At 35.5% G+C, this 13,784-nt stretch overlaps 1 protein-coding gene across 1 annotated transcript in view; it reads right to left on the bottom strand.

Moving 5' to 3' along the window:
* ZNHIT6 (zinc finger HIT-type containing 6) overlaps nucleotides 1-13,784 on the bottom strand; it is a 62,426-nt gene that overhangs the window by 17,222 nt on the left and 31,420 nt on the right. The window contains exons 6-8 of the mRNA XM_046005542.1: nucleotides 11,398-11,466; nucleotides 10,332-10,412; nucleotides 8,861-8,938 (exon numbers count right to left, since the gene is read on the bottom strand). Coding sequence (XP_045861498.1) covers nucleotides 8,861-8,938; nucleotides 10,332-10,412; nucleotides 11,398-11,466 — 228 coding nt within the window. The remainder of the gene's footprint in view (nucleotides 1-8,860; nucleotides 8,939-10,331; nucleotides 10,413-11,397; nucleotides 11,467-13,784) is intronic.

Genomic DNA, 13,784 nt, shown 5'->3' with positions numbered 1-13,784 from the left:
GTAGGAAACAGCTAATAAAATCTGTGCAACTACAATAGGGTAGTGTCCCCAAGAAGAGTAATAATCTTCTGTGCTGCTCATTAAGTCAAAGCCTATTAAATAATATTTTAATCGGGCTTGGGTTTAAAGTCTAAACACTTGACTTTATTTGCCAATCTTTGCAAGCAGAGTGAAGGCAATTGGTGTGCGCTTCCATCAAAAAATGACAAGTCTGGAAGATCTATGCGAAATGCCCATGCCTTCCCTTGGGCACTTATTATGCCTTATATATAAAATACATAGCTATTGTACATTTTATCATATATTTGCCTTCTCTCCTGGACTGTAAACTCCTTGAGGGCTAGTCTTTTAGATGCCTGTGTAGGGCTTAACACTGAGCTGACACATGGAAGGGGCTCATTGATACTTTAGGTCACGTTCATTTATCAGAAAGCCCGTCTTTTGAGCAGGAACTGCTTTTTCTGAAGTATCTTTAAATTATACTGGGCAGTTGTTATAATCTCTTTCTATTTCTCTCTCTCATTTTCCATGTTGAGAATTAAAGCCCTTCACTGATTGAATGATATAGTCAAATAACCAATAAAAAATGCTTTAGGGGCGCCTGGGTGTCTCAGCTGGTTAAGCATCCAATTCTTGATTTCTGCTCAGGTCTTGATCTCAGGGTTGTGAGCTCAACCCCCATGCTGGGTGTAGAGCCCACTTTAAAAAAAAAATCCTTTAGAGCAGAGATTGTCAAACTATAATCAGCAGGCCAAATTCAACCCACTGTCTGTCCATTTTGTAAATAAAGTTGTACTGGAACGTTGTAAGTCATACCCATTCATTTATGTATTTTCTATAGTTGTGTATGCGCTATAATAGCAGAGTGGATAATTGTGACTATATGGCCCACCATGCCAAAGACATTTGCTCTCTGGCCATTGTAGGAAAAAGTTGTCCTAATCCTGCTTTTGGATATTAAAGTTGTATCAACATCTAGCAAATAGCAAGCATACATACATTTAAGTGAATCAGTATACAACTTGTTAAGAAATTCCTACTATGGAGAAGTCAATGACTTAGTACTGCAGGAAATATAACTATGAAGATGCCTAATGTAGTCACTGTTTTTCAAAAGGGAGTTTATTATCAAATAGCATAAATCTTACTGGGAGAAAAATAAGACATGATTGCAGGAAACTATGAGAAGTACAACATATTTTTTATGGCTCAAAGGATAAGGAAATCACATGCAGTTGGTGAGAAGGGATAGGCTCCACTACAAATACTGATAAACAATAGCCTACTCAGAAAAATGGAGAGGGAAACAACCATGTAAGCCAAAGTGGTAAGGGAAAAGTGAAAGATGGCTCTAAGGTCTTATGTCTCACTACAAGAATGACAGTGCCAATAACAAGGAGTAAGTATCAATATTTGCTGACTGCTTACTAGATGCCAGGAACATAATCCACCCATTTAATCTATATTTAAAACAACACACACACACACACATCAGGAAGAAACAGATGTGGTGTGATGAGCTCTAAATGGTTTAAGATCTAATGAGATATGTTAATGAGATAGCTACAAACCAGGATTTGGAGTTTGGGAGAAAGGTTGAAAATACATCTGGGAGTCACTGTACAGAAATAATACTTGATAACACCTTAAATACACATACTCTTCAAACCTCATATTCTCCCAATATCCAATTTATATCAAAAGAAATAGAAACTAACATGATTGGGTATCTGCCCCCACGTGGTTAATGGTAAACGTGTTGAGAGTACAGCTAATATTGAACTTAGGGTACTTCTCACAAGTATAAGAAAGACAAAATGGCTGAAACAAGTTGGCCGAAACAAGTTGTTATTTTAAAAAAAGTAATGCATAATGCTCTGGTTTCTCTTCAGATCGCATAAATCTTTCGCCTTTTAAAAAAAGTAATGCATAATATAGTCCACTGCTGGTTACACGGAATTTTTTGTTTTAAACCGATTTCCTCCTTTTCGTAAGGAAGTAATCTTCAGGATTTAAACAATAATAAAAACCCTTATATTGAGTTAGTTCTGCAAGATGTTGACTGAATATCGCAACTCTTATTTTTAATAATTTTTAAAGTAAGATTTTATTTATTTGAAAAAGAGAGAGTGAGCACAAGCAGGCTCCCTAATGAGCAGAGAGCCCAACGTGGGGCTGGATCCCAGGACCCTAAGATCATGACCTGAGCCAAAGGCAGACACTTAAAAAAAAAACTGAGCTACCCAGGTGCCCCTATTACAACTTTTAATACATGAGTGGTATGTATTTACCAAGAGTGATATGCTATGTCCCAAGCACTGTACTAGCAGCTAACATCGCAAAGTATTCTTCACAACAAGGCACTATTGCTTGTTTTGATCTCCACTTTCAGGTGGGGAAACAGGCTTAGTAACTTTCCAAGGTTTGTACCAAATTTATAACATTATTTTGACTTTACAGAAAATCGGTTGATGTAGGCTTTTGCATAAAGACAAAACGGTTATTTTGGAACATCTCATAATGTGGGCTAGGTTTGAGAAGCAGTGATCTAATAAGCTTAGTATTTACAATGGTGAGGTTTTTGGTCTACAAAGTCTAGTCTGGAACCTCTCAAAGTAAAATCAGGTCTACTTCTATTCCGAAAGGATTATATTACTATTTCTTACTAGAATAAGATATCATCTCACTCTGAAGGGATCCTAATAACAAATGAGTAGTATAAAAAGGCCATTGTTTTGAAAAATAATATTCCAGAAAACAATGCCTCTTCTACTTAAAACTCAATGTGCCCGATGACTCTCCAGGCTCACCCGCATCTCTCAAAAAACAAATCCATGCCAGGAACCTCAGTCAGTCACTATTGCTTCAGGTTTGTTTTATCCCACTATAGGAGAACTATATATACCCCATTCATTCTTGAATAAACCTCAGTTTTTATTTATATGCCTCAAAGATAAAAATGCTTAATTAATGGTTCTTGAGTAAATTTGGAAAGAACTATCCCATAATAATTTAAACCATATCTTTATCAAAACTATGCCCTTGCAGGGCACCTGGGTGATGCAGTCAGTTAAGTGACCAACTCTTGGTTTCGGCTCAGGTCCTGGATCTTGGGGTTGTGAGATCAAGCCCCACTCTGGACTCCGCACTCAGAGCGAAGTCTGCTTGGAATTCTCTCTCCCTTCTTCCCCTCTCTCCCGTTCTTTCTCTCAAATAAATAAATCTTTAAAAAAATAAAAATAAAAATAAAAAGGACCTTACATAAACATCAAAGCAGCAAAGTAAACATGACAAGAAAATGTATCTCAACTTCTTTATGGGAAATAAATGGTTCCATTAAAATACAGAAAACAGATTTTGAAAATTACAACTGAATGAATAGTATCAAACTTTGGAGTATTCTAAATTCTTCGGTCAGTAACAACTTAAGTGAGCAGCAACACAATGACTATCTCTTACAGGACGTGGCATTACCAACATAGGTTTTTCTATTTCAAAACCACTCATTTACTATCTGAGAAGAGAGAGCTGGTTAAGAAATGCTGTGGCAAAAGATAAAGGGTGGCCTGCGAACACAAGCACCTTTCATGAATTCTCCTCCATTGAGAATGTAAGCTCTACAGAGGCAGGAATGGTTCTCCTTACTGCCATTACTCTTAATGTCTAGAATGATAACCTGAACCAAAGTGGGTATCACTGTTTGCAAGTGAATGAATACATGAATTTATTTACGAAGCCATATTAGCTTTTATAAGAAAACACAAATTCAAACCCTGTGTATTCTGGAAAGAAAACTCCCAAATAGATAGCAGCAAATTCCTTAGGGTTAGACATGCACTCTATAATCCCCTAAGTCTAAAAATAAAAGTAATGTATGGCAAAGCTAAAAACTGGGAAACATTTAAGACTGCTCTAGCGGATCAGGTACATCATGAGACAACTGTCATAAGCCCTCCAAGAATGGAAAACACAACCAGTGGAAACTGGCAACATTAAATATTTGGTAAAAAGACTTTACTCTGGAGTCACTGGAATGCTGTAAATCGTAGGATACATTTAAAATCAACAGCCACAAGGAAACTACATGTTTCTGCCTTGTAAGTACTTTTTAGGAAATAATAAAATCCTTCCATTTTAGCATGCTTATCTTATATTAGAAGCCTAACATTTTAAAACCTATAATAATATTACTTAGATGTTCTCTGAATGTTTAATGATACATGTAATCAAGTATACAATCAAATATAAGTGCTCATCTTAACCTATGTATGAATGCATTATCTGAAAAACACAGTGATTTAAAAATCTTTAATTAAAAAAAATCAAATGAAAATCTATTTCTAAAAGGATTCTCAGGTATCTAATTTCATTATTCATGATTAGAAAATACTTGAAAACTGGGAAGTTTTATAGCAATTAGGATCACGGTATCATGAAGCAGACTTAACAATTCAACAACATATTCAAAAAATTCAAAAACACCTTATCCCAAATTAGAATAAAAACTCCTTCACTGGATTTTCTTTGCCTTCTTCCTAATGACTTCCTATAGACTACTGAGTTAAAATAAACAACTCAGATGGGGAAATTTGGATAACAAGTTTTTGATATACATAAGAGAAAGTCAAAATACTTTTCATGTTATTCAGATTGGCTCAGGTTTAGTATCAGAACAGCCTATTCTAGGTATTCCTTGAACAACATCACCTTTTACTTTATTAATTTATCATGCCTTTCCCTTTGGGGATTAAGGTTAACTCAAGGCCCAACTTTGGTCCCTTTTGGGTTCCTAAAGAAGGTATAAAAGAGAAAATAAAGGATCTTAATGGAAAATGAAGCACAGAGAAACTGAGTGCCTACAATTAGGTCACTGGACCTTCAATTCAGTGCACTTTTTGACCTGGTTTCAGGTTCAGGTTTACACTCTCTGTTAAAAGAAACCTTTCCAATCTGACTGGTATCTTCCTGTGCTCTGGTCTCTCTGTATCCTAATTTATAATGCAACTGCATGAAATGATTTTCCCAACTGCTCCCCTCTGGATCATGTCATGCTGTAGGCATTTCTGCCAGCCACTCTCCTGGAAAACCCTCGTCTGCTAGGAAATGCTGAAATCTCCATCTCGAAATCTCTAACCTCTTTGCCTCTTCAAGCATTTACAGCACACATTTCCAAGTCAAAAGTAAAGGCTATCTGAGCCCAAACAGCCTGTCCTGTATTATAAACTTTAAAATACAAAGCATCCACCTTTTAACATGTAGTTTTGGTTTCCTTAAATTCTGGAAAAAGAGGATACTATGTCAAAGAGTCAAGTTCAGCTGTCTCAGTGAGTAGTGGATTTCTTCACTGGCCACATCCCAGTTTGCCTTGACTTAAAATGAAAATATAGCAAACTTTCTCTTTCTGGTAATGGAGGAAATAAAAATGGTAACAACAAAGAAAGAAAAAAAACTATAACAAACTAAAACAAAACAAAAAAAGGAAAAAAGAAAAAAAAAAAACCCAAACCTTTTGTTCTTACCCGTTGTACCAAAATGATAAAGGACTGTTTTCCTTAGTACTGGTAAAGAAATTTAATTATCTGCCTAACAGATTAGGTAAACAAGGTGACCGTGGTCAAGATGATGCCCAATTTCATCAAAATATTTTTACTAAGTCTAGAAAAGCATGGACATTAGGGAGGGTATGTGCTATGGTGAGTGCTATGAATTGTGTAAGATTGATGAATCACAGACCTGTACTCCTGGAACAAATAATATATATGTTAATAATAAAAAAGCAATATATTTCAAACACATGCTTATTAATTAAGAAAACAACTGCATTCACACAGCATTAAAATAGTAGCCAATGTCTGCTATCTGTAATTATTCAGGGTCTGGTAAGTACAACAAAGGAAATGATGAAGCTAATCAGCTGGATGGGTAGCACTTTTACTGTCTCCCTTCCAACCATTCTGGAGCCTTTTACCTGCTATCCCCCACACCGGCAGTCTAGGACAAGGAGCTGGCAAACACTCAGTGTGGTGCAGAAGTGTTAGAAGGTTGGACTCATCAGCAGGTTGTCAGGAGAAGACTTGGGAGAAGATGAGATGAGACAACTATCCTAAAAGTGATTTCATTTTTCATAAAAACTCTCACAGGTGTTCTCTTAACAGGTTTATGAGACTGAAGCCACAATACACTTATCAAGAGTGTACGACATTGGGGCACCTGGGTGGCTCAGTGGGTTAAAGCTTCTGCCTTTCGCTCAGGTCATGATCCCAGGGTCCTGGGATCAAGCCCCGCATCGGACTCTCTGCTTGGCAGGGAGCCTGCTTCCTCCTCTCTCTCTCTCTGCCTGCCTCTGTCCCTACTTGTGATCTCTATCTGTCAAATAAATAAATAAAATCTTAAAAAAAAAAAAAAGAGTGTAAGACATAAATGCGAGAAACATTTACAAGAATTAACTAAATAAAATACAGTAAATGTTAAGAAAGGAACTGAATTTGAAAGAGGTAACAGATAATAAAAGAAGGAAAAATTATTTAATGATTGATAGGAAGTAAATTCCAAGGGAATGATGCAAATTGTTTTGTTTAAACATGAATTGTATGAAATTTACTTTAAGATTTTGCTGGCAAAACTGAAAAAATGCACCTTTTACATCAGTATTTCTCACTAATTACATAAATGTTTGATTGCCAATTTCAGAAATACTGATTTTGGTTAACATGGATATTATAACTGGATAAACTATCTTTGCAGAACCCACAAAATTTTCCACCCCTCACTTGAGACCCGAAATCTTTTGGGGGAAGGAGTTAAAGTATGAATTGTATATAAATATACTGAATTAATAAGTCTAGGGAAAAAACTATGTGATAGAAAAGTTGAACTTTTTTTAATCACTGAACCATGATCAATGATATGAAGTTGAGAGTATCTGAGATATATTGGTAAAAGGTGGTTAAGACTTGGTGTTTAAATCTGTTCTTAACTACAGGTCTTATCTTATGTGTAGACATTTTGTAAGAATCCATTTATCTGTAGTAGTAGTAATAAAAGCATGCACTTACCGTGTGGTGAATGAAATACCTTAATCTCTCATGACTATCTTTTTTTTTTTTTTCAAGACTTTATTTATCTGAGAGAGAAAGAGAGGGAATGAAGGAGTGCACAAGCAGGGGGAATGGCAGAGGGAGGAGGAGAAGCAGGCTCCCCGCTGAGAAAGGAATCAGACTAGGGGTTCCCTCCTAGGACCCTGGTATCATGACCTGAGCCAAAGGCAGATGCTAACCAACTGAGCACCCTGGTGCTCCTCACAACAATCTTTTTCTTTTTTTAAAGATTTCATTTATTTATTTGATAGAGAGAGAGAGATCACAAGTAGGCAGAGAAGCAGGCAGAGAGAGGGGAAAGCAGGCTCCCCAATGAGCAGAGAGCCTGATGCAGGGCTCGATCCCAGGACCCCGAGATCATGACCTGAGCCAAAGGCAGCGGCTTAACACACTGAGCCACCCAGGCAACCCTCCTCACGACACTCTTATAATAATTATCATCCCCATTTTAAAGGTGAGGAAACTAAGGTAAGCGAGGTTGTATAATTTACTCAAGTTAACATAACTGGAGAAATCCCAGTTTTGCTTTCACAGCTTGGACTCTAAAATCTCTAAGCTAACTAACAAATTAAGTCATAGGTGAGACTGACCAAATATAGTCTGAACTAATTCTGGTAGTTTTGTTAAATGAACAATGAAAGAGCATCAAAGGTCATAAAAGATTAGTGTTTGTAATTCAGTACAATGACAATGTCCCTGGCACTGAAGAAGACTTTGCAGAGACTTCCCAGAGATCTTCGGTATAGTCTATTTCACCACACCATTAATGCAGGAACAGCCCAGTCAAGTTAAGAAGTTTCTCAAGTAATAGAGTTTATTAGATCCTAGCTCTCTTTACATTTCTCGGCGGAGAATGAAATATACGCAATGCTCAGCTGATCATGTGAAGTTTTGTATTTCCAAAGGCAAAAACATGAACTCTGTTGTAGAGAATATTTCTTGAAGTTAAAATGGGTTTCAGGAATCTTTTACTTGTATATAATGCTATTTTAAAAAAAGGGGTGGGGGCGCCTGGGTGGCTCAGTGGGTTAAAACCTCTGCCTTCGGCTCAGGTCATGATCCTAGGTTTCTGGGATTGAGCTCCACATCGGGCTCTCTGCTCGGCAGGGAGCCTGCTTCCCTTCCTCTCTCTCTGCCTGCCTCTCTGCCTACTGTCTGTCAAATAAATAAATAAAATCTTAAAAAAAAACAAGACTTCATTTATTTATTTGACAGAGAGACAGCGACAGGGAACACAAGCAGGGGGAGTGGGTAACGGAGAAGCTGACTTCCCGCTGAGCAGCGAGCTCGGTGGGGCTTGATCCCAGGACCATGACCTGAGCCAAAGGTAGACGCTTAACAACTGAGACACCCAGGTGCCCTGTACATAATGCTATTTTAAGATTTTTTTTTTTTTAAAGATTTTATTTATTTACTTGACAAAAAGAGATCACAAGTAGGCAGAGAGGCAGGCAGAGAGAGAGAGGGAAGCAGGCCCCCTGCTGAGCAGAGAACCCGATGCGGGACTCGATCCCAGGACCCTGAGATCATGACCTGAGCCGAAGGCAGTGGCTTAACCCACTGAGCCACCCAGGCGCCCTATTTTAAGATATTTTAACCAGAGTAATTTTTCAATTGAATTTATCCTATAAGTGTGATTATTTTAAAATTTTAACTTGAAAATCATCGTAGTATAATAACCAGCTACTTAAGCTAATCAAGCTACTTAATTATATTACAGAATTAGAAAATATTTAAAGAAATGGGGAGGGAAGCAATTTTACCTTACTAAATTTTGCTGTGTATATTCAACCTTCATTAAAATTTGGACCCCAGTTTGAGAGCGAACGTAGGCTTTCAACCTGAAATAAAAATATCATATTGAAGGAAGTAAAACTGATTTTTAATATATTTCAAGATAATATCTATGGAAGACCAAACATTTAATTAAGAGTAGCTAATAATACTTAAAATTCAACTATCCAACACAGAAAAAAAGGTTAAAAATATTTTCTAACCAAGGATTTGAATTTAAAAAAAAATTACCTTTCTTCTCTCTTAAATTAAAAAATATTTATTTCAGTAAATTAAGTTAAACTTGGTATTTATTTTAAAAAAATGCATCCAATTTAGTGACAGGTACTTCGTCTTACTGCCAAACACATGACCAATGATTACAGTTGGATTATCAGTATTAAGAAGAAAAGAAATTCAACCACTATAGGTGTACCAAAGACACTACTTGATATGGGGCGTGGATTTGGTTCAGTCTGAGCATAACCTTTTATTAGAAGTAGAAGATGAGATTTAATTAGAATTGGATCAGACATTTTAGAATCCACCTAATCTAAAAGTTAAACACCAGGTTACTCTGGAACCAAACCAAGCATTCATATCCTAAGCAGGTACCATCTAATTCACACTCTAATAATAGATTTGCTTTTTGAGTGCTGCCTACTGTGTACTAGGCCCTGTACTAGAAACTTTATAATTCTGGGGTTTTTTTTTAAGCTCCAAATAACCTTATCTAGTGAATATTATCATTCTCATTCTCAAAAATTAAGGTCCAAAAGTTAAGTAACTTACTCCTTGATCACATAGTAAAAAAGGGACAGAGCAAGCTACCATAGCCCTAACTGAATCTTTCTACTGTTCTATGTTAACCATTTTTATCCATGCTATACTTCTGGACAGGAGGCAGAGTGTATCTTAATTAGTTTTACGAAGACTTGGTTGAAACAGAACTCCCTGGTCTTTAACAATTACTCAGAAACTCTTAATTTTCCAAGTTTCTGATTCAACTTTAAAGAAGTTTGATTCGAGAGTTAACAGTGCAGACTCTGATTCCAGAACACTTGGGTTTAAATCCCAGCTTCCCTGCTTACTTTTTATATGAAGTCATTTAACCACTTTAAGGCTTAGTTTCCCCACATGCAAAATGGGTATAATAGTAGTAATCTACCTTAAAGGGTTACTGTGAGGATTAAATTACTTAGTACATATTTATTATCTCCTTCAATGAGTGTCTGGAAAACAGTAAATACTAAGTATTATGTACTGTTTTTATTGCTATCCAAAAACATCATCCATGACTGACAAAGCCTTGAGTAAACACCAAGGAAATGGCACAGAAAGTCAACTGCACTAACATACCACATTCTAATAAAGTCACAGCTCTATATAATAAATGTGTACATAACCAGTACCTCAGCATTTTTAATAATTTCAGAAAATTACAAGACTTTTGAAGCATACCTTTGACGAATTACAGGATCAGATTTTTCAGGATCAATGTAAGGTCTTAGGATTTCGTTAATAGTTTTATCATCTGGTACTCTTCCCAACAAAAACAAAAACAACAAAAAGAAAACATATTATTATTTATAAGTTTCTACTAATGGTGTTAACTTGGAATTACTAAATCTTGTGGTGTTTTGTTTAAATGACTAAACACAGACCTTTTATTTTACTCTTGGCAAAATATAACATCCTTTTAAGCAAAAACTGCTTAGGAAAAAGGCTCAAAAAGACTTCTTGGACATACTTAAAAAGTCCTAAAAAGCAATATTTTGAGAAGCTCCCTATAAATCAATTATAAAAATATGAAGCCTCTTTTAACACACACCTGTGCTCACAGACGAGAAGAAAACTAAGGATTAAATATATTTGAAAGATACAGAAATATAAAATCCGAAAAAAGGTTGCAAATTTCAGTGCATGTTCAAGTTTATTCATTCTAAATCATAAGACCAGTGTAAAAAATTGATACTACTTTTTCTGGAAACAAAGTATTTCAAGTTTTTCAACTTTCCAGTAAATAATGCACATTGTTTAGAATTATAAATCTGTAGAAACAAAATTAAGACACTGCTTTGAATGAGTAACTTTTTCCTCAATTATACATATTCATATACACTATTGTGCTATAATATCTCCGTCCATAATATTTAAGTCCTTTCCCTGACTTTAGTCTGGTATAAAACTTCAAAGGTAACAACTTAGTTACCCATTCTACTCCTAATATACATTTACTAATATCGCATTTAAGTTAACAGTTTATTGTAAATACAAAACCACAATAAGAACAAAGTTTTTTTTTTTTTTTTTTTAATTTATTTATTTGACAGAGAGAGAGATCACAAGTAGGCAGAGAGGCAGGCAGAGAGAGAGGAGGAAGCAGGCTCCCCGCGGAGCAGAGAGCCCGATGCGGGGCTCGATCCCAGGACCCTGAGATCATGACCTGAGCCGAAGGCAGCGGCTCAATCCACTGAGCCACCCAGGCGCCCCAAGAACAAAGTTCTTAATAGTTGTAATACTATACCTTTTTTCTATGTACACAGCTTGACTCTGAGGAAACTGGAGCTTCACATGCCAACAAAACTGTTGTTTTCTAAATTAGAAGATAATCTTATGAGGATCAAGGTAGACAACAAGTTTTCTTTTTCAGAGAGTAATTCAAAAAGTATTCCCAACACTTAATGTATCTTTCAACTATTTTCTAAGTTTTTAGAGTCTGTTTTTCAAACAATATACCTGTAAGGATTCTTCAGAGGAAAACAAAATTAAGTGCAGCAGTTTTGAATTACAAGGCCTTTACACTCCTGAATTAGAAGGCAATTTCACACAGATCAGGGGCTTTTGAGATCAGTGTGTTACTACTTGAAGTTTACAAATAAATTCACTCCTGACTAAAAACAACGAGCTGACGTCTTTGCCTAACTAGTTTGGAAATTAAGTGAATGAAGTGTTGTCTGGTTGCAACCAGCTGGCTGCAGATACATTTCCTAGCCATGAGTACGTGCATTTAGTAGCAAAACAGTAGACAACAAGTTGGTTGCTAAGCAGAATGCACTCTGAGCTAGAGTCCTTTTGCTTTCAGGTCTAAACTTTGGTTTGATACAGGATCAACAATAATAATTCACCAAATGACTAATTTTAGCATAATGACCATATGTTCTATTTAACACACCTAAATTTGGTGACACTATATACTATTCCTTCTTTAAAAAATTTAATGCTTCAAATATTCAATCCAACAGAGAAATTTAAATGTTTTCACCATATGATGGTTTTACATGTATTCCTTACTTAGAGGAAATTTCTAACAACCCACTGGCAAGTTAATGACCAACACCGTGTCCAAGCAAATGACCAGCATCACTATAAATCTATCCCTTAGCAGGATGGCCCCAAAATCTCAAATAGTTTTCTTTTAATACAATCTAGTAGAGTATCTCTCACTAAACATTTACATGATTTAGTCAAATTTTTATCAGATACAATAAGAATAAAAGCAAGTAAAAATCCTTCTTTTAGGGTAAGTCTATCACAGATCTGCTTATGGAAGTTTTCTTTAATAAGACAGTTTTTAGCATGAGCTAGAAAAAAAATATGCTTGATTATACTTATGTTGAAAGTGCCACTTACCATATAAGAAAAAATCATGTTAAGTTTAGCATTTCTTTTTTTAATTTTTAATTTTTTTATAAACATATAATGTATCATTTTTTTTTCTGATAGAACAGAGCCATAAAGCACCCTTTATTAACTTAAAAGACCAGATGTCTAAAATCTCAGAGGAAAAACCTCTAAAAAAAAATCTGAATGCAAATATAACAGTTCTGGTTTTAAATAAACAATTCTTCCAAAACAAAACACTCTGCAATGTTCATTATCTGTGAAACAGGCATTGCATCATATCACCATCAAAAGGCTCAGAGATTCCACATTTCCTTTCTCCCATTTATTTATTCATCTGAGAGAGAGCACGCACACATGTGGGGTGGGGGACCATAGTGGTAGGGAAGAAGAAAGAACCTCAAGCACATTCTGTGCTGACTGGAGTACGGAGCCCAACACAGGGTTCAATCTCACAACCCTGAGATCATGACCTGAGCCCAAACCAAGAGTCAGATACTCGACTGAGTCACCTAGGGCCCAATTTCACATTTCTTAGTAAGAAATAAACCAATTTTAAATCTTAATGTACAATATGTTTTCTTTCTAAATATATTTGTTTTTCCCATGTTAAGTTATAGAGGAGAAAAAAAGATTATGAATTCATCATCTTATGGAATTGTAAATCATATTTAATTACTCCAATCATCGCCTGAGTAATTGCAAGAACCATTCCTCTTTCTTAACACTCAGTAGACACTAAATACCTTCAGAAAGTACTTAGCATTCCAAAAAACAATGGGAGAAAAGCCCCTGGAAATCATTTTATTTGCTATAGTTAACTAGTTAACTAGTAAAGAAGTCATTCACTACATTTTATTATATATACATATATATGTATATATATACATATACATATGTATGTATACATTGCTAAATTATGACTATTACAAAAATATTTCTATATATGGTCTCAGTTCAAACATGAACAAATCTGAGAAGTACTTATAACAAATGTGACCTTGCAATTTTTCAAAAACAAAGAAAAAGAATATAAAGAACACTCAATGCACCCATTCTCAAGATTAAACCAACTTGCAGGTTGCCATATTTGTTTGAAATATTTTTTTCTTCTAAGGAATAAAAAGCTAATTGAACTGTTCCTTGATCAAATTCCCTTCCCATCCACCATCAGAATTAGCTAATTTCCTGAGGTTGGGTGTATATTCTTGCCATCCATGGTTTTGTATTTTATGTATATATCCATACACATAAGTATAAACAATGTAAGATTTTGTGTAATATTAACAT

Source organism: Meles meles, chromosome 1 (genome assembly GCF_922984935.1).
Source record: "Meles meles chromosome 1, mMelMel3.1 paternal haplotype, whole genome shotgun sequence".
In the NCBI taxonomy this organism is placed as follows: Eukaryota; Metazoa; Chordata; class Mammalia; order Carnivora; family Mustelidae; genus Meles; species Meles meles.
Note: the sequence above shows the minus strand (reverse complement) of the source record. Positions and strands in the feature narration are given on the sequence as shown.